General features: G+C 38.0%; 1 protein-coding gene across 3 annotated transcripts in view; it reads right to left on the bottom strand.

Annotated features, from left to right (window-relative positions):
* The window catches only part of CPEB3 (cytoplasmic polyadenylation element binding protein 3), a 166498-nt gene that overhangs the window by 71379 nt on the left and 69525 nt on the right, over positions 1-25594 (bottom strand). For all 3 annotated transcript variants that reach the window (XM_067552878.1, XM_067552879.1, XM_067552881.1), the window contains exon 4: positions 17595-17651. In XM_067552878.1, coding sequence (XP_067408979.1) covers positions 17595-17651 — 57 coding nt within the window. The remainder of the gene's footprint in view (positions 1-17594; positions 17652-25594) is intronic.

The raw sequence follows: 25594 nt of genomic DNA, 5'->3' as shown, positions 1-25594 counted from the left end.
CCTTCTTCCACAAATAGTTCATCACTTCAAATGTGATTACTCACAGAATAAGGTATTTCTTTAGGGAAACACTCCTAATGGTGGAACAGAATTAATAGCTCTGACAAATGACCACAAAGCTGTTAGAAAGATGCCTTAATCTAAGTCATTGTGTTCTTGCCCTTAAATGTCATATTATAGAAGTACAGTCACGACACTATAATGATTAAAGGTTGTGAGAATTTCCATTACGAGCCTGGTATTCATTCCCATTAACTTTCTGAAAGTTAAATTATTTACCTGTAATTGTTTTCTGAATTTTTACATTATGATGGATTTCCATTCTTGGGTACATGTGCCTGTGGGTGGATTTGGTGGAAATCTCTATGGCTTAATATTCTAAGACACTGGCCCAATATAGAGTCTCACACTAACCATGCTGAAGTACTTGGGCTGCTCCCATAGCTCCAAAGTTCAGTTCTTTTAAGTAGGAAGCAAAAAATTCCCATAACAACAGTTCATTAAAAAAAGCTAGAAAATACAAAGTTACAAATCCCTCAGCTCTGTGGTGACAAGAGAAAGAAAGAGATAATCCATCATGATGTATATCTTCAGAAAAAGGTTACAGATAAGTAATTACCTTTTTTTTCCCCAATATACCTGTCTTGATGGATTCCCACTCTTGGAGACAATAAAGCAGAGATCGTGCCAAAAGACAAAACCAGAAGAGATAAATATGCTTAGAATAATACACAACTTTTCAATTTTTACACTCAGACACGTGTTCAAAGGGATAAGATATTTCCCAAAGTAATACTATAGTGGGCAAAGGAAATCAAGGAGCATCCTAAAATAAACTGAACTCTAGAAAAGTCTGGGTACTCAACAGACTGCAAATAAGTTGGTGGAGAAGTAGGGGGTTGGCTTTCTTTAAAAAAATAAAATAAAAGACCAATTAGCCATTTACTGTTTTGTCTCTGGAGAATGCAAGAAATGTACACTCAAGTGCAGACACTTAATATGTTATAAAGAAAAGCATGGATCTACTGTTTACAATAGAATCAGATCACCATAATAAAATGCAAAACAACATTAACATTATTAATTACGTTAGAAGTTTTTAGTGGTCATTTGAATTTAAATATAAAAATCCAATTTACAGGTACTGTTCAAGAAGCATTCTGATCTCTTACCCCATTAGGCTGACAGATGTTTAGATAATGCAAATGTCAGTGAAAATGAATCTCTTATCCAATTATAATGGTATCAAATGGAATCTCTGCTTTCTTCCATCCCACGTCTCCCATTGTTTACTAGAATGTGAACTGAATAGCTGCAAAGCATCCTGTTGTCAAGCAATCCGCCTCAACAATTATAGATATGTTCCAAATGGCTTTGTGTGTCTGAAAATACCTGTTTTCTGATTAACACTTTTGGGGTTTTTTTTACATAGGCTCTCAGAGTAAGGTCAAAAGGGACCATTATGATGATCTAGTCTGACCTCCTGCACAACGCAGGCCACAGAACCTCACCCACCCACTCCTGTAATAGACCCCCCCAGCCTATGACTGAGTTATTGAAGTCCTCAAATAACGGTTTAAAGACTTCAAGGTGCAGAGAATCTACCAGAGAATCCACCAGCGTGTGACCCGTGCCCCACACTGCTAAGGAAGGCGAAAATGAAGTAAGAAGAAACATTTCTTTATTAAAAATGGTACATTTTGTTAATTAGCTAATATTTTCCTATTACTAGTACTGTGGAAAAAGTCTGGTAAAAGGGTGTGAGCAGAAGGGTGAAAGTGGGGGCAGAGCTAAGGGTGTGGAGGGTAACCTGTGGTGTATTGTGGTGTGTGCCATGGATGGAGGAGTAAAGGGTGAATCCTGTTACATAAACTTCTTTTTTATTTCCTTGCTTTTGTGGGTTTGTGTCAGATATGCTGTGTGTGTAGCAACTTTAACTGCTTCCAAAAGAAGTTTTTTGTGTATTATTTTATTATGTTACAAAAGCACTATGTGCAAGTGTTTTTACTTTAACATGCTACAATTTTGGAATTGTTTTGTAGCCTTTTTAAAATGATGGGCAATATTTCTCAGTGGTTTAAGAAACTTGCTATTTCCTTCCCTTTCCATAATCTGTGTTCTGGCAAAGAACAAGGCTTCTATCCTCTACTTGTTTTTGTTAAGGGATCTTTGAAAGCTAAACTTATTCTCTTTCCCCTCTCCAAAATGCTGATGAATGTGCCCTTTAGTTTTAATTCCTCCTCTGCACTCTCTCATTCTGCAAGTAAAAGTGGGAAAAATTGTGAATGAAAGGCATTAACTAGTTTAACATTCCCATATCTTCTCCTCCTAAATCACTGTGGGTTTCTGCTTCTACCCATCCTTCCCTAAAATAGAAAGGAAATTCATATATAAAAAAATCTGAATAATTGTGTGATACAGTTCAGTCAAAAGGTGGGAGAAGACAAGTGTCTCTTAATAAAGTTAGCAATTTAGTTTCTCTGCCCCTCTCCCCAGCACCTTCTCCAGTTCAAGAAGGAAGCTCTTACCACTTGACATAGCTGCTAACATTTTAAAAGATTCCAGGGGCAATTTTCCCAGTAAGCTGGAGAGTGCATGGTCCCATGGCTCAGGCACTGAACTGGGATTCAGGATATCTGAGTCCTATTCTAGCTCTGCCACTGACCTCCAGTCAGGTAGAATAAGTCCAGTAAAAGCCTTAGGGAGTTAAAGCCAGAGTGTGGGTGAATTAAGCAATTGTCACCCATGTTTATCTTTTCCCACTTATACATTTTAAATAAATTTTAACTTAATTTGCTCTGGTCATCTCTTTACAACCCATCTCTACTCAGCCACGGAGAGGCATCCTGCCAATCATAGAAGAGGGTAGCTTCCATTGGAGGCTGTTACTTTGCTGAGATTAAACATTTGTGAAACCAGTAAAATGAGTTATATTGTCTGTTGTCATAAATCAGTTCCCAAAGTGCTTTAATAATGTTTTACCAAAAAAAAGTTTGTATGTTAAAACTTAAGCAGAGGGCAAGGACATTTCTTTTATGAAAAAATGGGAGAGCCCTTAATTTCTAAATGATGGGCAAGATACAAGATTCAAGACCCCTAAATTCTGAAACAAGAGACATTGATTCTACAATACATTGGTGCAATGACTGAAAGTTCTCTAATAAGTTATTTTAATTCTAAAGTAGAGATTTTTAATAAATCAAATATAAATATGAATATTCTATTAGTACATTAGCCCCTGTGTTATCTTGATATTACAGACTCAACTTGAACTTTTTTTTAAAAAGAGTAATTTTTTTTAAAAATTACAGTATTTGATCACCCTTTAAATGACCCTGATCCTGCAAGCTGTCCTACACAGGGAACAATTTCCAGGATAGGGACATATCTGGGGAAAACAGCAAAATTGATTATACACAAAGTAATGCGAAAAGCTTCAAGTAAAATCCAACCAAAATGGAAAATTGTTTACTAACTTAAGTTGGCTGCCTTAAGTGTTACTTGCAACTATAGTAGGGACACAATTCTCACACAGAAGGGTAATTTTCAAGTTAAGAAATTTCTTTTAAAATGGATTTATTTTATGCTGCCCCCACATTCAGTTTTCATTATGTACAATACTTTCATATCAACAAAGCATAACTGCATCATAGAATTTGTCATGGGGGAAGCTGGAGGTTTTGGCAACTGTTTAGGGAACAGTTGGGCCTTTTAGCACCTGAGAATGCATGAGGGGAATTTTGGAATGCGAGATAAGCACATTAACTGGACGGGGGTGAGGATCAAAGTCTGGACTAAATTCTGCCACTCTGATTCATCTTTAGTAGTATAGTAGCACCTCAGAGTTATGAACTGACTGGTCAACCAGACACCTTATTTGGAACCGGAAGCATGCAATCAGGCAGCAGAGACCCAATAAAAAAAAAAAAAAAAAAAAAAAGCAAATACAATACAGTAGTGTGTTAAGCAAACGACTAAAATAATAAAGAGAAAACTAAAAAAAGATTTGACAAGGTAAGGAAACTTTCTGTGCTTGTTTCATTTAAATTAAAATAGTTAAAAGCATCATTTTTTCCCACGTACTAAACTTTTAAAGCTGTATTAAGTCAATGTTTAGTTGTAAACTTTAGAAAGACCATAACATTTTGTTCAGAGTTACGAACATTTCAGAGTTATGAACAACCTCCATTCCCAAGGTGTTTGTAACTCTGAAGTTCTACTGCATTCTTATACTATTAATGAGAAGCCCTTTATTTCATTGGCTGTCTAGGGAGGTTTTAGTATGTCACATGAAAGTTGACCATCTCCAGTCATTAATTTAACTCATGTATATCTCCCACCAAGATGTTTAAGTCGTTTACTAGGATTTGTTTTTATTCTATATTCTATGTCAGTGGTTCTCAACCTTTTTTCCTCCCCCCCTCCCCCCCCGAGTACCACTCGGGTCAGGTACAGTCAGGTCAAATACCATTTGACCTGACTGTACCTGACCCGAGTACCACTTGGGTAAAAAAAAAGGGGGGGGGACTTTTGGCAGCAGTGGGGTTACATGGGGGGAACAATGCCCTCCGCCGAAACCCTGCCGCCGTTTTCCCCTTTTCAGTGGCAGGGTTTCGTGGAGGTGGGTGGGTGGGGGGGACTTTCCGTGGCGGCGGGGTTTTGCGGCGGCGGCGGGGGACTTTCGGCGGTGGATTCGGTGGCGCGGTATGGCTCACATACCACCCAGCCTTCTTCGAAGTACCACCGGTGGTACGCATACCACCGGTTGAGATCTGCTGTTCTATGTACTCCTCAAATAAAGGGCCAGTCTGTTATTGGATCATATGGTTAGATATAGAGAGGTTACTCACCTTTGGCAGTAACTGGAATTTTGAAATATGGATTCCTATGGGTACTCTTCTTCAAGGGTGCATGCATGCTATGTGCTTTTGATTAGAGATTTTTGGTAGCAGTGCCTATTTGGCCCATGCATGTGCTCCAGACAGTTTTGTGCCCCCAACTGAGGATACATAGAGTCACATGGACAAACTGCCTTCAGTTCCTTCTCTAATCTTGTGGAGTTTCACAGTAGACTATGAAGCAGAGGAGAAGGAGGGTAGGTCCACAGGGACACACATTGCGAAGAGCTCCATTTACTGCATAAGGTGAGTAACCTCTCTTTTGAGCAGGGTCCCTATGGTTGCACCACTCAGTATGAACTCCAGGGGTATCAAGTAGAAGATTAATAACCTGGTTAATTTGAAATTCAGAAAATACTTTAAGTAGGAACTTAGAATGTGGTCAGAATGAAACTTTTTCCTTGGAGAAAACTGTAAAAGGAAGATCTACTATTAAAGCCCCCATTTCTCTGACTCTAGAGGAAGAAGAGATGGCCACCAAGAAAGCCATCTTCATAAATAGGTGATGTAGAGAATATGTGGCCAATGGCTCAAAGGGAAGTTTCATAAGGTAAACTTAGGACTTAATTAAGTTCCATGCAGGAGTGGGCTCTAATTTGCGAAAAGGTTTCTCAATCCCTTGACAAATTGTAGGGTTGGCAGACAGTGAGTATCCTATATTAATGAATGAAAAGCTGTGATAGACACAATGTGAACCTTGATGGAACTTACAGAAAGACCAACAGATAATTGAGAACAGTGGAGAGGGAAAAATGAACAAGCAAAAACTGTTGCAAGGCACAACAGTGATGGAATCTCTTCCATTTTTTGAAGGTAAGAATTTCACATAGCTAGCTTCCTGCTTTTTTAACAATACCTGTTGTACTTCTGATGAATAGGAAATCTCTATCCCTAAGAACCACTGAAGAGCCAAGCTTTGAGTCAAAACTTTCTCAAGTTGAGATATAGAGTCCAACTGAAATCCTGAGAAAGCAGATGTAGAATGGGTGGAAGTTTCAATGGTGGGCAAGAAGCAAGGCGAATCTCATAAGGATACCACATGTAAGGATATGCAGTCTGCCAGATGGGTTTTAGCTGGATCCAACAGAGCCTCATTCACAGGTAACGACACTCGTCCAGAAGGTGTTGTGTGTGGGATGTCCAAAAGTTTACGTAGGCACTCCTGGAACTCTGTGACAGTTCTCAGGATACACAAGACTGAGTCACCTTTTTAACCCCTCCCTCCACTGTGAGGGATCTTGTCTGTGCCTAACTGGATGTCAGCTCCTAACTTCACCACACTTTCAACCACTCAAGCACTCTCCTCCAGGTTATGCCAGCCATATCTTTGCCTTGCAGATTAACAAGGGTGTACAGTACCCAACTCCCCTTGAAGCGTTCCCGTGTGATATCGAGCCCCGATATTAGCTACTCACAGAAATCCTAGATCCTCTGCTCCCAAAAAGGAACAGCGTACTCAGTTTACCAGTTTTACCTTAAACCACTCTTCCTGTGTAACATGAAGCGCTTGTGAGCACTTATAATAAAACAAAAGGTTTATTTAAAATAGAAAAGAGATTCCACTAGTAACAAGAATGTAGTGGAAACAAACTGTTACAATGTACACACAACCATAGAACTAGTGCCTATGTTTATAGATAGTTACCTTTCCTATCTAATGAAGTAGATTCTTCTCGCCAAGTTCAATCCGTTTCAAAGCTAGCTGGCTTTCCAGGAACCAAGATCCAATCTTTCATGAAACACCCCTGTTCAACAAGATATCTTTCTCCACCCTGTGATATACTGAATCAGTCTTTTGTCTTTATTCACAGACAGGATGATCCCCAGCTAGAATGTTCTATTATACGTCCAAGTGATTTAAGTTGTTTGCAGTTGTGTTTGATGATTTTTCATTGACTGTTCTGTGATGAAGCAAGGGTAGACAACTGAATCTTGCATTACACTATCAGCTACCAGGGAAGTTTCAACCTTTTGCTTGAATGGGCAAACACCGAGACACTCCCTGGGTGACTAACTTTTACTTCAAGATCATAAGACATAGTTTTCAATATAATTACATTATTCTTTTAAAATTATTCATACACACGTCCCACAATGATTGTATTGATAAGTTACAAGCTTTCAGTAGAAACTTCAAATGCTACTCTTCATAGATGATACCATGAAAGTGGTGTGTTAGGTACAGTGACTTTGTAAGGTCTGAGACAGGAGTTGCTTGTAAAGAACAATGAACCATTTGCCAGTTAGCACCAATGGGCCTGTGTGCCACAACTTCCTCTAATGGAATTTGGACCAGGCTGCAACACACTTTATCAGCTCCTGAAATTACTTGAAATTGTCAGCCAAAGGCGGTAGTGGAGGCATTACAGCCTCATCTGGTGATGATAATGAAATATACATCTAAGATATCACCTCCTTGTTTGTTCTTTCCTGTTGCTCTCTGAAAGTCTCTTCTATACGAGGTTCAGGAGGAAGTGGTGGATCAGGCAAGTGACTCTCTCTATGATCCCATGGAAGAAACTAGGAACTTTTGAGAACTGTTGACAACTACTACCCCACAGATTGGGTCCATAGGGTAGGGGAGGCATTATCCACTGTTGGTCATACCAGTGAGGTACAGCTTAAGATCTTTTTTCTTGGAATTTCCCTTTCAATGTAGGTGCCAGAGGAGTAGTCCTTTCCATAGTAGATGGACAGAAATCTGAGAATCAGAGGAATCCTCCTAAACACAGTCTAAGGGAGATGGGGATAGTTGTCTGCCCCATGTAGCTAATGCTGGAGAACTGGGAGGCACCAAGGAAAGATATAGCCTTGGTGACTGAGAAGATCTTAGTAATGACAGCCATTTGGTGCCAGCTAACAATGGAGACTCCGGCACCTCTGAACCAAATAGATATCTGGAACATCTGAAGTTCTGCAATAATGGACATATCTGGATGGTGACCTGGTTACCAGAATATGTACCAAGGATAGCAGTGCCTCACGAGATGGTATCAGTACTGAGGATGATCAAAACTTTGGTGGTGCATGCATGGAGATTTAAAATGTTATAGAAGAATCTGTCATCTTCTGGTATACCTGTGTAATAACTTCAGACGCTGGCTTGGTGTGACACAATGCACCCCATGCACACCCTTATGGTGTGATTGTGTATCATGCATATTCACCCTTATAGTGTAACTGTGTATTTTTTAATGCAAAGTGTGTCATATAAGGTGTCTTTGAAATGCTCATGACATGTTGAACATTGTTGCTATAGTAGTATGTTTCTTGTAATGTCAGAGGTGTGGTTATGAAACTCTGCTATGTAATATTCCCAAATATGTGTCTCATGTTTTAAAGCCGATTTAGGCAAACACTAAAAGCAGCAGTAGTTCACGCTTCACTAAGGCATGCATAAAACAATCCAGCTCTTCCAGGCACAATGGACTAACCTAAAAGCATCTGATAAAGTGATGATCCTTGACTCTGGAGGTAGAGAAGACCAGGAAGGAATACTGTTGGTCACCTGTCCCTGAAGGAGGGGACATGAAACCCCAAAGGGGGGCATGGAGACATTTGAAATAGGGGAGACATTTTGCTCCCAGGAGCTCTCTCTTGCAATCCGTCTACAAGACAATATCAAGACTGTCCAAAGGGGGAGAGCCTGGTTGGAGGCCAACCAACTAGCCTGTGGTGAGAAGCATCTAAAGACTGTAAAGCTACTGAAGTGTTTAATTTAGGATGCGGTTTGCTTTTATTTCTTCCTGATCAAATCTGACCTATATTCCTCTGTTTTATAATCACTTAAAATCTTTCTGCACTTAATAAACTTGATTGTTTCATCTAAAGCAGTGCATGTGGTTTGGGTGTGGGTAGAGACTTCTTTTAAAGTGTCAGAGCTGGTGCATATCAATTTCTTTGATAAACTGACAGACTATGAGCTTGCAGAGTCTATCAGGCAGCACTGAACTTTGTAAGAGGGCAGTTCTTAGGGTTGCAACTGGGACTGGGGGTGTTTGCTGTGTCATTCTATTGCATAATCCCATGAGTGGCTGGCCAGAAGCACTCATTCACTAAATCAGGGACTGTTTGCTTGCAGGAGGCTGTGCATGGGCTGACCCAGGGATGGGGGGTTCACACAGCGGGTGCAAGTGCAAGACAGCACCCAGGGAGTGAGGGATTGGGGTGACACAGCTATACACCAATCCAGATTACAGAGAGGAATGTCACACTTGGGTACTCAGGGTGGAACGGAGGAGTCTGAATATGGTACATACTTCTTCGAAGCAGGATGCTTAGAGTCTTGCTGGAATGGTCATGTCTAATTTGTACCAAGGGATTTTTCAGTAACAAAGTATGCATGGTATTGCAGCCCTTGGAAAAGGTTGAAGTCTTCATTGAATTTCTGGTAACAGAACAGCATAGAGAACTAATTATACTTACTTTGGGACCTGAGGTCTCTGAAATAGTCACTTTGTAAGATGACTGAAATTTCTTTCTATCTCAGGCCGAACAGTAGTTGAGAAGGAACAGGAGATTGTTTGCCTACATGGCTTTACATAGCCTCAGTATGGGACATAACATTTGGAGCCAAAGTATGGGCTGAGCAGGTACTGCTACCAAAATAGTCCAATCAAAGGCTCAGGCACACTTGAAGTAGAACACCATAGGTACACTACTTGAAGAATTCGTGTTTTTAGATACACTTTCAAATTAGTGATCTCAAATGCCTACTCCCCTTTGTCACCTGCTCTTTTCAAAGATAAATGGACACTGACATCATTATAAGCTGTTATCCTCAGCTCTGAATGAATAATTCGTATTGCAGTTAATTATTGCCTGCTAGAACCCATTTAAACAGTAGTCCTGCTGTTAAATCAGGTTCATGCAGATGATAGGTTTTCCATTAGGATAGATTAAACTGGTCTGAATATTGGAAACAGAGGTTTTTCTCACTGATCCAATCTGGCTCTAATTGGTACCTATTTCTAGTTTTCGGAGTCCTCTTTTGAAGTTCTGACCAGCTGGAATGTTTTCTAGACTTCTCTACAGCTCTCCTTCTCATGTGTTTTTTCTCTCATTAATAAAATAATAATAATTGTTTATATTGCAGTAGCATCTAGGACCTAGCAGTTCCCTGTTGCTGTTTGATTCCAATTTCACAGGAAGGTATTCCTTTAAATATTCCACCAGGATGTGAACTGCAAAAGTACTTTCTTTTTACTATGAAGTTTGATATTCAAAACAGATTTATTTTGAACATAGGAACTGTGCAATTACAGGCAGATACCTTCACTTTTCAGGCATGCTGGGTGGCATAAAGCCAGTGGCCAAGAGTCTTAAAGCCTTCAATTTCCCACTATGGATTTTTTTGGTTTTGAGGTAAAGTGAAGTTCCAGTCCACACCTAACAGTCAACTGTATGGGAATTCTCCTCAGACTGCTTCCAAACTACTGAGTCTGATCCTGCCAAGCCTGGATGTTTACTCCTCACTCTTCCAGATTCACATATATGCGCAATGCAAAGCCTGGGGAGCACTGATCAGGAGTGCTGCAGAAGCAGATGGTACTCCTATGCAGTGTACAGGATTGAAGAAATGAGAAGAATACAAATTTACAGAGAGATATAAGGCAGGGAGAGAAGGACTGGGAAAACAAATGGGAAGAAAAGACAGGACTACAAATGGGATGGGGAAAAAAGTAGAAAGATTAAGAAGTCCCATTGTGATAGAAAAAGGGCCTCACTAGTCATTGACAGTAAACACTGCCCTCAGTAAAAATCAAATCAAACATCAGGAAATGCAGAAGCAATAGGAAAAGAGTAAATCATGACTTAACACAGGAAAACAGAGGAGGAGGAAGGGGGACAGAGACAGAAGGGGAGGAGATGTCCAATTATTTTTCGTTTTAGATGCTTCCAAGTTTATCCATTATTTTCCCCTAGTGGAACGAACTGGTCCATATCACGTCCTTCCCACTACTAGGTCTGAAATTGAAAACCTTATTAATTCTCTTCTCGTCATCTCTACTTCCTCTTTCCACTACCTGTTATCCCTTCAAGTGTAAGTTACTTAGTGACAGCACCCTCTCAAGACTTTGCTACTGGACCATCTTAGGGTGCAATGAGCTTCCAGCACACAGGCTCCTGTTTATTTCATAGAAGTGCATTGAGAGCCACTGCACTGCCAAATGTACTGCATATCCAGTACAAGTGGACTCCTTAAAATGCATTATTTTTTTAAAATGATATTTCCACCTTGCCTCATCTTTCCCTCTTTAAAGGTAGTTAAAATGTGATCCTTTATCTTAGAGAGCACTTTACTGGCTTGAACTCTGCCATTTAGCTGCACTAGCATAAACCAAATACTTAGCACAGTCTATATTTTCAAAAAAGTTAAAGGACTAAACTAATCCCTGACTTCAGTGCAAGTTGCATCCACTTATGCTGGGGCTGAAATGGTTAAAAAAAACTTTACTTAGAGATCCTGGTAATACAGAAACAACTGGTATGCTAAGTATTGAGTTTTGAGCATCCATCCTATACTTCCTAACTTTAATTAGGTTAAATCAGAAACTTAGTTTTAACAGGTTTTCAAACCTTATTTTTTACGCCAGAAGCCATCTTTCTGTTTCCATACCCACAAAACTTTTATATAGGTTAATACTCTAACACAGCAAAGAGAAGGAATGAAAAACTGGCAAAAATTTGTGTTCACTTTAAGTCTCAAGAATGAAAATTAAATAATATGAAACTCAATATTTTAACAAAGCATGTGGGAAAGCATTATGGAAATGAAAATGCATTTTTAACATTGTCTAGTTGTCAAGGCTGAAATTTCAGAAGAAGAGGCTGCAAACAAAATATATTTTAATTCTAAGAACATGAGAATATGAAGGATCAAATATTTAAAAAGCAGCATATTCAAATCCGATTACCATTAAGTCCTTTCTGTGCACACAACCTCTAAAAAGTAGATCAGAAGAGGCGAATGCCTCTGAGAGCCGTATGTATCACTAGAACAGTACAGTATCCCATCAAGAGAAAGATGCTTTTGTCACTGGCCAGCTGTTCACAAAATGTACAGACTTTAAAAATGATTGAGAGATTTAATAAGTTTTCTCTTCACATGGATTACTCCCTTACTATATAAGATTGTAATTTCTTCAGGACTGGCTCTGTCTCCCTATGTGTTTGTACATCGCCTACCACAACAAAATGAAATAGCTAAAAGCTACATTAATGCAGAGGTAAGGTTGCTTGATGGTACATTGTAGCGCCCCTGCAGAATGTGGAGCTGAGCAAAACAAACTTCTGAAAACTAGGAAATACACAGTTAAGGTTGACCATGCAACTTTAATTTTGCCCTTGGTCAGCAGTGCTCCAATACATCCCCTTAACACACATACCTTTAGTCTGCCAACCCCACAGTTGCTGAAATGTACAAACTCTTCACTTTCTTTTATAATCCATTCACACACACTCACAAGATTCCATCTAACGCTATTAAAGGACAAAAAGGAAAAGGCTGCCCATGCCTCCCTCCCTCTATCCTCTTCAAGCACTGCCTCAATATACCATAGATTCACACTGGCACTTGGCACTATCAGATTCAGGAGGTTCCATATCCTGGCATACACACACTTATCTGACTACCCAGAAACAATACTACACAACACAATTTAAGAGCCACTTCACAGCCTTTTACATCTCCCTTACACATATTCACAGGATACCATTTCAAGCTACACTTTCACTTAACCATCATTAAAGCATCAGAATCATTTAAATATTTCACCTGACTGCTGACAATATCTTTTGTAATAAAAGCCCTATTGCCTGCTACCAACATAACCTATACAATTCTGGATAGAAATGATGCATAACTGCATCCTGAAGGGATACATACACCTCTTCCCTTTCCCCACACGAGAAGGTGGAAAGCATAGTGTGACAGATATGGCAGTTTCCTGAAATAAATCTAATTCAATAAGGTTTTTCAAAGATAAATGTCTTTGGGGTTTCAGTGTATTAAATGAAAAGTTTATGTATTATTGTGAATCGGGATTATATGTAACCTCTCTGGGGGAAGGGATAATGTAAGGGGTGGATGATCAAAGGACTATGTTCAACAATGTGCCAGACAAGAATGGACTTTTGAGACAATATGGGTGAAGTAGATTTCCTGGCAACGATCTAGGGGGAAATGAATACAAGTTCCCCACCTCTGGTTATGCAAAAACCCTACCTTTTGAAACTATGTCCTGAGGATAGGGTCTCTGGCCCGGTCTACATTACAAAGTTTGTGCATTTGTGCATGTGTATACATTCACACTTGTCTCCAGTTGACATAAGTGCCCTGTTACAGCGCTGCAGTAACATCACCTCCCTGAATGGTGCTGAGCCATGGTTGACATACTGTTCAAGTGTAGACATTGTAGACATTCAAGTGATCTATCTCGACCCTAATACTTCTTCAGCAGCTGTCCTGAGATCCCTGACAGTGACCCCTCCCGGTCACAACTGTGACCTCCAGTACCAAAGAGACTAAAGGCCATCACCCCCTTTAAAACTCCTGCATATTTTTAAATGCCTTTTCCTGATTGCGTATCTTGGCAAGCACACACAGCAGCTCTCCTTCGTTGTGTGCAATTGCCCAACCATCCATGACAGTTACATGCACCAGATGGTCTCCTGCCTGGAGCAAAGAGGAGGCATTGGATCTCCTGGGCCTATGGGGAGAAGAGACTGTGCAGGCACAGCTACAGACCAAATGTAGAAAAATGGACACCTATGAAAAGATTGCACAGAGGATGCAGGCAAAGGGGCACAATGGGGATCAGCAACAGTGCCACATGAAAGCAAAGGAACCATGGCAGGCATACCACAAGGTCAGAAAGGCCAACAGTTGATCTGGTGCCAATTTGCAGACCTGGCATTTTCATAACAAGCTGAATGCTATACTTGGTGGAGACCTCAACAGCCCTCGGCAGACCACTGTGGATACCTTGGTGGAGTCTGATGCAGACCCCTCTGCCATGAACATCGTGAAGGGGGAGGAATATGTGGCAGTGGGGTTGCGGGAGGGTCTAGCTATGCCACAAGCCAGGATCTTTTCGAGACTCCACCACAATCTAGCCAATCCTGCCAACTGAACATGGACAAGCCCAATCTTGGGAAGAAATCTTGGGTAAGTGTGTGCATGCATTCTCCCTTAAAATGTTTAAATGTGAAGATGGTGCCTGGCCCGACACCATGTTAGCAGGACACAGGTATCTACTTTTCATTGTTTTACTCATACAAGAAGAGGTAGAGGTACAACAAACAGATGTAGAGTTATCTGCTTTTCATTCCCATGTAGGGTGAGGCTGGAAGGGTGGGAGGTGCATGCAGAGCAGTTTGTTTATGTGCATAGGGATGTCCTTTGTATTGCCTTGTATGACTCCTCCCTCTGATACATAATCATGCACTAAGGTCAGGTCCACACTACATATTTCTGTTGGCAAAAACTATGCTTTTGATCAGGGGCAAGAACAGATATGATTGCTAACTAACAGTGTTTCTATACTAGTAAATCACTACTAGTGTGGACATGGCCTAAGATGTTAGTGATAGTACAATTCCCTTCAAAACCCTGCTCAAGTATGGTCCTGGCTATTTTAGGCTGCTTTGATAAGGAATGTTTATATCCCTACTCCATCCCACAAAGGGACTGTATTACCAGCTCATTACCTCACAGTGGTTATTGTTTTCCTAAAACTACCCATGAGTACTTTCAGATTTGACTGCCTACCGAAACTCTCTAAATAGAAGGTACTAGGATGACTCAGGAAGCCAGCATGAGATTGCATATAAACTATCATCATAATGGATTTAAGAAACTGTCAGTTCTCCAATTACCCCCCGAGACAGTTCAACTGAAATCTCCATTGAGAAGTTCTCTGATTCAAAGAGTGATTATTTTGGCAGGGGATAAGGATTCTTGGACTATTTATTCATGGTACACCTTATAATATGACAGACTATCATACAGTTGTGTGACTAAATGAATAGAAATAGAGTTCTATATTTGTCAGGAATGCTTAGATTAGGTATCTGTAGTTAACAGTAAAAAACAAACACATTAAACAGACTTAACAGCAAATCAGAAGAGAAACTTCACAATTAAAGAAAAAAAGTTTATGCTTAACTTTCCCCCAGTACAGAGGGCCTACAAAGGCCCACCCAACCATTTACACCGCAGTGTAGCCTTTAACATGGGACAAACACAATTTGGAGGCCTTCTGCAAGCTTTTGACTTTGGGGTGAATATAATTCAAAGAAACTAGTCTCAGGTGGAGGAAATATCTCTCTTCACTTATTTTGCAAAAGTTATATATAAGTTTTATAAATATTTCAAAGTCTTTGTTTATAAAAGTTTGTATGTGTTGCCAAATTTTCAACAAATCCATAATTTACATAATAAAAATGTGTCTGATAATCATTCTATTTAGTATGCTTAGACCATCAAACTGGGTTATATATCCTGTTTATATACATTTAAACCAGGCTTGAAAGGGTCCATTATCATCATTAGTAAAATCAGCAGGATATGACATACTGTAGAACACCAACATTCAAAGGGATTCAGCATGAGACAACAAGTACTATCCTTGTATTTCCCTTCTACTTTAAAAAAAATGATGTGTTTCTTTTCTTAAGAAACAAGTTACCTACTTCTATGGATAGTTATCAAAGTAGAATACATTAAGCTACTTGGAAAGGAAGAGTTTGCATAAAAAGCTCAAATATATTTACTGGTTTTTCATCTGGGAACTAAAAGTTCATCCAGAACACTTACTTCAGCAACCACTATTTTACAGGAATTCATCCCGTATTCATATTTAAATTCTTTATAAAATTAAATATTCAATTAAAATTAATACTTGCATTGTCATAGTTATAATGCGATTACACAGAAGACTACAAGCAGTGCACTGAAATGCCTAAGTTAAAAATAATTAACACATGCTCCCCAAGTCCAGTATGTCAAAAGCATAGCAGCAGGGTTTTCAAGTTGTTCCTTCCCGTCTACACATTCGAGCAGCTCTCTCAATAGGGGTTTTAACTGAATCGAGAATTTCTGCTCAATTAAACACAACTATTCGTTTCATAACAGTTTACATGCCTTATGCCAAAACCTGGCACACCAGCAGCTACCTATGACAAAAATCCATTTAATAATCAATTGTTGAAAAACTAACAAAACGAGCATACAACAGCAATATTTGTAGGGACTACAAAAACTGACTCTAAAATAAGAAGCTTGATTATTTAGTAAAACCTCCAAATGGCTATATATTAAAAAGTAAAAGTTTGTTTCAGTTTTTTGTGCAAAATAAAAAACTTAACTAAGTTTGTATAGTAATACATAAAAAATGGTTTCATTTAGAAGATCCTCAAAGGATCTGCAAACTTCAACAACATAGTGTGGAATGGAAAAATATAGGAGGAGTCAGAGCAAGAGCTAAAAATGCTATACAAGATGTAATAGAAAATCAAAACTACTACAGAAAACATTAGTAATTTCATGTTGCTTTGACCAACTCAATGCTTTTGGCAAAGATTTGCACCTCAATATGGCAAAATATAACTGTGTGTGTGTGTGAGAGTGTGTGTGAGAGAGAAGAGCTTCACCTCTGACTATAAGAAGCTTAGAAAAGCTTATTATATATTTCCATACACAATGGCCCTTTATTCCAGGTTGCAGTTATGTGGTAAAGCAGAACTCCACATTTTCCCTAATGGGAGCCATGTTGTTTTACCTCTTCAATGCCTGTTTAAGAATAACCACAAGCAATTACTGTAAGTATTTCCCTGTGATCGGATGACTGAGTAAGTACTGACATGCATAGCTCAACTCTGCAATACACTTCGTGGCTCTTAGCACTTTCCACTACTTCTTATGATATAAGATATGATGTGCTTTAGAATCCACACAATGTTCATATCAGATTTTAAGTTTCTTCTGAAGCATCCACTTACAGATTTAACAGTAGTACTGCACCCATTCACTACTCAAATTTGTAGTCTGTAATAACTAATCTTAACTTTTTTATTTTCTAAGCCAAACCAAAGCAAGTACTAGTTCTCAAATAAAAACTAACTAGCTTCATACCATTATTCAGGATTTACATTTCAAAACATTCAGCACAGTCTTTTTTAAGTGGTATTTTGTTTTGTTTTTTAATTGGGAAAATATGTTTTCATCCTCTCTGAACCTTAATGACTGAAGAAATTTTTAAGCAAAAAAAACCAAACCAAACCAAAACAAAAAAAGAAACAACCCCTCTCCCCCAGCCAAAGACAGAGACCAAACATAGAAAAATTCAGCAAGATTTAAACACGTGAAAACAGGAGGCTAAAATGAAAACAGTTTTGCAATCTTAACTGTAGCAGGCATTACCAGGTGCCATATAAAGTACACACAGTTGATGTAAAAAAGTGGTCAATTATCAATCATACTACAAAAATTTGTATTAACAGTGATTTTAATGTAAATATTCACAAATGTAAGTTTATATTGATTCAACAATAAATTATAATTAAACAAACTCCACATTTTTATTTTATATCTCATCTACACATACATTTATATATGCACACAATATAATGTATAAAAACATATTGGAAAAAATATTACTCATGTCTAAAGTTTGTTATAGACAATCTACTTACTGTTAAGAGCCATAATATTATCTGTTCCTGGATGATGGAAGTTTATTCCCATACGCCCTACAAAATAAATAGAAGTTATTTATTAATATCGCACCACACAAAAAAAAAAAAAGAAAGAAAAAAGCTATAATTCAGTATGTTATTTTGAAACGGAATGAATTCCAAAGTTAAATACTGCCATTGCAACAGGTCATGTTATTTGTAAAAGGTCATGTTATTTGTAATTTCAGTCTGTCAAAATGAACATCTAGGTGAATGTATATTTAAAATACATAATATATAAAATGGAAGTATAAAAGAGTTAATACTGAAAATCAAGCAACTGCAAGAATTAAGTAGATTGCAATAATGATTTTTTAAGAACTCTGTCAGCTTGCCTTATGCTTTATATAAAAGAGACAGAACTTCATCACTCAAACTTGTACTTACACTTCACTGAAATTGCACCTTTTAGGTTAGCCTTCAAAGTAAGCAGCATAAATGATTAAACCATTTAAAAAACTGCACACAGTTGCAATACCAACAAGTAGTTCAGTGTTTTCCATGATAGTTTTCCCACGATATTGAGCTGCTCTCTGGCTATTCCAATCACTAGAGATTGGAAGAGGAATCAAAGCAGAGATAGTGCCCAAAAAGAGTCAGACCTGGCCTCAAACAAAAGAAACAGAAGTTAGCCCTACTTTTGTTAAGATTAATCCTGGTCTTCACTTAGAGGTTATCTAATTTATGAAATATTAAAACATACCCTGGGGAAATAACACTGAAAACTTTATTATAGGACTTTCTGAATCAAAAATCACAGCCAACTGAAACCTATTATGTGATTTTTTTCCATGTTGCATGGAAGAGGAAAAAAGAAATCAGGAACAGCAGAGTAATTATATCCATTTATAAATCAACTTTACTAATGGACTCCAGACTATTTAAGAGTGTTGTGCCTCAGTCCATATTCTGATGTTGCCCTTACAATTGTGGTTAAGTCAAGAAGAGCTAAGTAGAAGGCTAATCTTTATTGCATGGTCAGGGGGGAAAAATGATATATTAGGATTCGAAACTGAAAGCTCAAGATCAACTATGCTAAAGAAACAATATATCCAATTAGTTTCTTTATTATGGGTGTCCCTCCCCACTCCTACCCAATGATTCTCAAGGTAAAATTAAAACTTCACTCTATTTGTAGTAAAGGTACTCTCAAAGAAGAATGGAGACCAATCTGCCCGTTTCTCCTTCTCTCATGTTTTAGCTCCTACTTAGAAATGAAAGCCTTCCATTTTAATCACAGAAGACTACCTGCTCTAATTGCTATTCTTTCTGCACAGAAGCAACATGATGATTCAAGACACTTATGACTTAGTCTCCTAAGCATTTAAAAAAAAATTTTTTTTATAATTAATCATTTTCATTAATTGATAAAAGCTACAGTAAATAAAGCTACATAATACCATAATAGTATAAAGAAAGAAGTGGAACTTCACTTTTTTTGGTAGGGGGTGAGAACACATGGAATTTTCACTTTACTTTTCAAATTTCTGAGTAGCTGTCCACTAACTACTTCAGACTCTCCAGTTGGAGACAATCTACTAAAATTCACAGTGTATTTTCCTTATGTTAACCTGATGTTGCGGAAACATTGACACAGACATTATTTTAGTTAGCGTAAGCATATGAAAAATACTATATTCTTGTCAAAGTTACTGCAGTACCCTTTAAGTACATTAAATTAGTACAAAGTTACAAATGTTACATACACACTAATCTCTACCAAATATTATAAGGATTAATTATAGCTATTAGTACTGCAAACCCAATTATTTATTTTTTTACAATTACATTTTTAGCTGGAAAAAATTGATGTTATAAAGAAACTAGATATTCCAATTCTGATGCAAGAGGTTTGAGTTCTTCCCCCTCTCTGTCCCTTCCCCCGCTGTTTTTCCTTTACCAAAGCTGAAATTCTGCTGTTTAACCAGCTACAAAAATAGAATCAAGTGTGTGACATCTGGTTATTTTTTTCAGGCAATCTTTGTGCCAGGTGCTCCCTGCATGACATTTTGTCACCTGCCCTTGGCCTGCTATTTTTAAGTTGTTCTTTTCAGCTATCTTTCAAGAGCAGCAAAAATGTAGGGTTATACAAGCAAGAAGATATACTTGTCTTTTACTGAACTAAATGACATAGCAGGAAAGTTCTCATCATGTCATTGAGGACTCACCACCCAATAAATTAATTACTTTAATAAACAGTGGAAAAATACACTCTTGTATTAAGAGCATATTAAATATGGGTTATTCACTCAGCACTGGAGAGTTAAGAAATCTTTTTCAGACAGCTTTGAAAAGACTCAAATAATGAGTGTACATTGTATTGCACTAACTGCAGAATTTATTAGTATGTTATATGGCAAATTACTCGGTGTAAAAATAGTATGCAAAAGGCAGATGAAGAGTCACATAAGCATTTCAGCATCAACAAATACATAGCACAAAATTAAAATTTTATCTTATGCCAGTCTTCTGCGTAAATCTGCCATCTGAAATGAGGAACGTTTCAAGAAGAAGATTGTGTTGAAAAGTAGGTATGACTGATTTAGAAAGTCATCAATTTAGGAGTGCAAGTATAGTACTTGGATCTCCAGAAGACCTATGTAACTATACCATATATCCAACTAGTGTCAACTATGAAATACCTTTAGCCAAAACAGTTCCTCTTAGTAATTCACTTTAAAAACAACAAGCAGAAATGCAGCATGAGAAGTCTAGAACAAAAGATACTGGAGCTGAAAATTAGGCATGGACACTCATGTCAAATTAAAAAGTCTTCTGAAAACTATTTAATCAATATTTGTACTCAAGCCACACCTGCGATTTTCAGTTTGCTGTTTCACACTTACCTTCTCTACAAAGTTTCATTTATGTGCTTTCTTATTACATCTGTAATTGGTATATTTAGACTGCAAAATGTTATTTGTCTCCATAATGAAAGCTTACTGTCAATCTCTGAATCTGAACCTTTCCCATGCCATGAGATTGCTTAGGGCACAAAAAAGGCTCCACCATGCCTGCCTGTCCTGGGCTGCTCTTTGCAAGACCTCTGTTATGTCTCAGAAGTTTTCCCTTTGTAAGTACTGTGGATTCTTTCAGTTGGCCCATTTTACATGTTCCTCCAGCTTCCCAAAGGGACTCTCTGCCATGACAGACATACTGGCATCATTCTTGACATGTCCCACATATTTTCATCTTATTTTCTGGATAACTATGGAGATAAGGAGTTGAACTCTGATTAATCTTAGCATTTGTTATATATTTATTCAATTTAATACTAGTATTTTCCTGAGGCATTTGCCTTTGAACACATTAAGACATCTGTCTATGTCATTGGTGGGTTTCCAGCTTTCACATCCATATGTTAAGGTATAAATACCATTTGAGTTGAAGATTCATAGTTTGGTCTTTAAAAACTAGATTTTCAATGAAAAAAAAGACAACTTTTTAAGCTGAAGAACGTAACTATCTCCAATTTCTAAATATTTTTTCTGGATATCCCTACTGGCTTGCACTGCCAAGGTATGTAAATTGACTCACCTCCTGTATCCCTTTGCCTCTAACATAATACTTGAGTTGAGAGTTGCTGGATTTCTCATTAGATTTGTTTTTTCACAACTAATTATTAACCACATTTTTCTTGCAATGCTGGACAATCTTTTGGCCTTTGTTTGGATGTTGGTTGAGCTGTCAATTAGAAAAGATATCAGCAAAATCTTAACATTCTAGTGTTCTGTTGCTGAACCATGCAATGCCTGGGTGGCATCCATCAACACTTTTTCTCATAATGAAGTCAATGTGAATCATGGACACTGTCAAATTCTCGTATCTATGAAGTTTATGACGAATTGTTTCTGCCATTTAATGCTCTCTTTGATGATTATTCCTAACGTGAAAATCAGGTCAACACATGGTAAAAATCCAGCCTGCTCCTCCCTTAGCTTTGCCTCAACAGCTTTCTTTTTTCTGCTTAAGATGGTAGACTCCTTTCAGTGACAGGCAAAGCCTTCTGTAAGTAACATGTCACCAGTTATTGCAGTTGCTTAGGTCACCTTTCTTTGGTATTTGGTTACAGTATAATGATATTTTCCATTGTTACAGAGGCTCTTCCTAGTCCCATGCTTTGTCGAAAAGTTCAGTGACTTGGTCTGCAGCTTTCCCAGATTTTAACTTTTTCACCAAATCTTTCACTTCTTTCTTTGTGATATGAGATGTTACAATGTCTAATTCTGGGTATTTAAATTCTTTGACAAGGTCAATAGTTTTTTGTGGTGTTAGTGTGTTGGCCCATCGTTCTCTGTTCTTTTTTTTGTAAGGGTCTTTACTTGTTTATCCTTAACATAGTGTAAACTTGCCATTTAGAGCCTTGTGGAGTTGGTAAAGTGTTTTATTGCCGCTTCTTTCAGTGGGCACTTCATTTTCTTTGGCATTGTTTTCTGTGTATTTCCTCTTATCTCTTCTTGTGCTAATTTACATGGATTTATCCTTTATATAGATATTTACTGATGCTTTTTTTGGAGGTGGTTTTGAGGAACTGATGTTTGCTTTAACTTGTTTCCTTTATTTCACAGAGTTCAACATACCTGGACTTATCTGACTTTAGATTTGCTTGTGTGGAAAAATTAGTGTTATTGGCATCTATAATACTGTCATGCAGAAAGCACCATGACATATTGTTGACTTTTTGTGATCTAAGTCTTGTGGCATCTGGAATATGTTTTTCAGTTCAATTTGAAATTGCTACTGTAATGTCCTTTTGCTATCAATTTTCTTAGTTCTTTCTTAAATTTGATCTTCAGTCTTGACCCACTAATTGTGGTCACTTCTAACATCTGCTCTTTGTATGCTCTGATGTTCCAGAGAGCTGATCTAAATTTCTTTCCAGCACACTGCTGACTCAATCTGGTTCCTGTTGACTATCTGAGGAATTCCATTTTACTTTGTGTGGGAGTAGTGTTCTGCCAGTTATGATCCTTGATACCAGGCACAGTTCTATCAGGTTTTTCACCATTATGATTTTGGCAACGAAAGCCATGCTTGCCCATTGCTTTTTCCTCTCTGTAATCACCCCCAACCTTGGCATTGAAATCCTCCATTATGAAATAGATGCCATGCTTGAGAAGATTGTCAGAGTTTGAAGACACATGCAGAAATGATATTTTATCTCATCATAATTGTCTGTTAGTATAATATTGTTTGCCGTGTTGTTGTAGTTGTGATGATCCCAGGACATGAGTATGACAAGGTGGGTGAGGCAATATATCTTTTAGTGGACCTATTTGAGTGGTATGTAGAGGTTAGAGGGTTATAAGTGGTAAATTCTCAGGGAATGACGTTCTGTTTCTTGCATTTGCTCAAGTAGATCTCACTGTTAAGTCGGTCTTCCTTCTTTATGTTGTGCAGTTCCATTTCAGTACAATAATTTTCATTTATTGTGTTTGAAATATAGCTTTGAGAGATCAAGCTGTTAATTAGGTATCAGAGTATAAACAATTTTACTGCTTTGCAAGTCATAATTAAAGTTACTCCTTTAGAGTGACAACCATTTTGCATCCCTGAATATATTAAGACTTAATTGCTTTTTATCAGCTCTTGGAATCAACTGTTGCTTACTCCAATGATTTGGAGACTATATTCATTTATTTCTTCTATCCCATGCATGGATTTTGGTGTTACAGCCATTGTTCTAATGTTCCAGAAACCTGCTTTGATAGTTTGTTTTACCCTTAGTAAAGAACTTCTCAGAGTCTTGGCTTCCTGATGACTTTCACCAAGACTCATCATTCGTACTAAGCAAGAGTCCATTACTTTGGCATGCTGTTTGCTGGAATGGTTATCTTACTTTAACTTTTTTTTTTTTTTTTTTTTTATTAAATGAGCATAGGTTGTTGGCCTATCACTCACCCCGCACGAACGGAGGACTGCATTTTGTCTGATCCCTATCCTTTGACCTGCCAGTTTAGGTTACCCTAATAGGAGTAAGGTCCCTGCCAGCATATCTCTCAGAGTAATTTTTGTTACTAGTTACAAATTATAAAAGGACACAATAATTAAACTAGTTACAAATTAAGACTGGCAGCAAGCTACCACGTCAGTTTCAATATCACATTTTGGATAGTGCTATACAGTGATCTGCACACCTTAAGACTTACGTAAAAAGTAGAATTCCTTACATTCATAAAACACAGTTTCATAGACAAATTAATTTTGTTCAAGAAAGTTAGTAATATTATACTATCTATTCAGTTAATGTTGTAATACATTAAATTCAGATAGAATGGATAAAAATGATGGCTACAATTCTATTTCTTGACCAATGGTAAATTTATCTTGAAAGCTTCAGGATTTGTATTACACAGTAGTGAGTAATGTAATGCCAGTACTATAAATAGTCCTAAATAAGGTTTGCATTTATCCAACTCTGTCCTAAGAAGGTGTACAATAAAATGTTTTGGTAAAAATACTTGTGTACCACCTGTTCTCCCTGGGTAAAACTAGGAATTTTTTTAGTTTACAATTGCCTGAACAAGGAGAATATATTTTGATTTATCCCATCCTAATGAGAGTTGCTTATGTATTCTTGTTTACTTTGAGTCCATACAATTTGAAATCAGAAGCCATGTCACTTAGTAGTAGTGCTATGCAAAACCATACTTTAAAGCTTTGATTTGATTTCCAATCCAAAAGCAACTGTTCACCAGACAAGCAATGGTTGGGAGTAATATAGAAGTCAGTCATGGAGAGTGCCTTTATCCATTTTAGCAAGATGGAATTGCAAACCTGACCAGATGCCTTTCAAAATCACTTTTTCAGATGGAAGAATGATAGCTATAGGAGAGAGCCTTGAAGGTGGAAGGACTTCTCAAAGCTCCAACAGGCACATAGGCAATTCTCCTCTCCATCCAGAAGTCAAGAGTAATTAAATGCCACGTTTTGATTTCAAAACCATGTATTTTATGTTTTCTAGAAAACAAAGGGGAAAATATCATGGCTTAAAATAGCGGAGGGAAAGCACCTTTCAAAAATCAAATAAGTCGGTTACCAACATTCGTAACTAAAAGAAAAAAAATGGTCAGATTGCAGGAAGACTTAGTATAAGCTCTCCATGTTGAAATGCATTGTGTCCTTTCTGTTTCTGCCTCCCCAGCTACAGTCCCAGAAGCAGTGAACTAAACAGGGTTAAGAAATCACCTGTATAAATCTGCGCACGTGATCTCACTGACTGGATTTAGGTTAGGGACTCCACACATCCCAGCAAAGGAGGGATTTTTTTTTAATTTATTTTAATAATTGCATCTTTACCAGGATACGGACCAGTTACATAATTATATTATTATTTGGTGTATGCAATCCAATCAAGCCAAGCCACAGCATTCTTATCAACGATGTTTAAGACATGAAGATCTCCAAGAAGTTGAGTCATTTTGCTGTTCTCAACAGCAGCACAGGAGAAGAGGCAAGCCCCTGGTCCTTAGAGGCAGTGAGTGAGTTTTGTGGGAGTTGTGTTTTGTTTTTTTTCCCTCTCAGTTTGCAAGGACTGGTACTGGGTGGTGTACTAAGAGCAGCTGAGCCTATTTAGGACACAGGGCTTCCCTGATTAGCAAGCCTATAAAGGCAGCCATTCAGTCAGGCACAGCACAGGAGCCAGCAAACAGAACTGTGAACAGGGGAGTTTGCGTGGGAGTTGGGGAGGGAGTGTATGGTGTTTTAGTATTGTTGCGGTGCTCGTTGGGAGTTTATTTTGGTGTTTTTGTTTTCTCTCACTGACAGGACATAGGTGGGAAAGCTATGACAGATACAGAGGCAGCAATGGTAGTGACCCAACCAGTGGAAGAGACAATGAAGATGACTGGATGTGGATGTTGTAGGATGTGCATGATCCTGGAGGAGGTACCTCAAAAGAGCTTCGTTTGTATAAAGTGCCACCTGATAGAGCTGATGGAAGAGAAGATCCGAGATGA

This window comes from Emydura macquarii, unplaced genomic scaffold (genome assembly GCF_026122565.2).
Source record: "Emydura macquarii macquarii isolate MOO-44397 ecotype Brisbane River unplaced genomic scaffold, CSIRO-AGI_Emac_v2 contig_1390, whole genome shotgun sequence".
NCBI lineage: Eukaryota > Metazoa > Chordata > Testudines > Chelidae > Emydura > Emydura macquarii.
The sequence above is the reverse complement of the archived record's forward strand: the minus strand, read 5'-3'. Positions and strand labels throughout refer to the sequence as shown.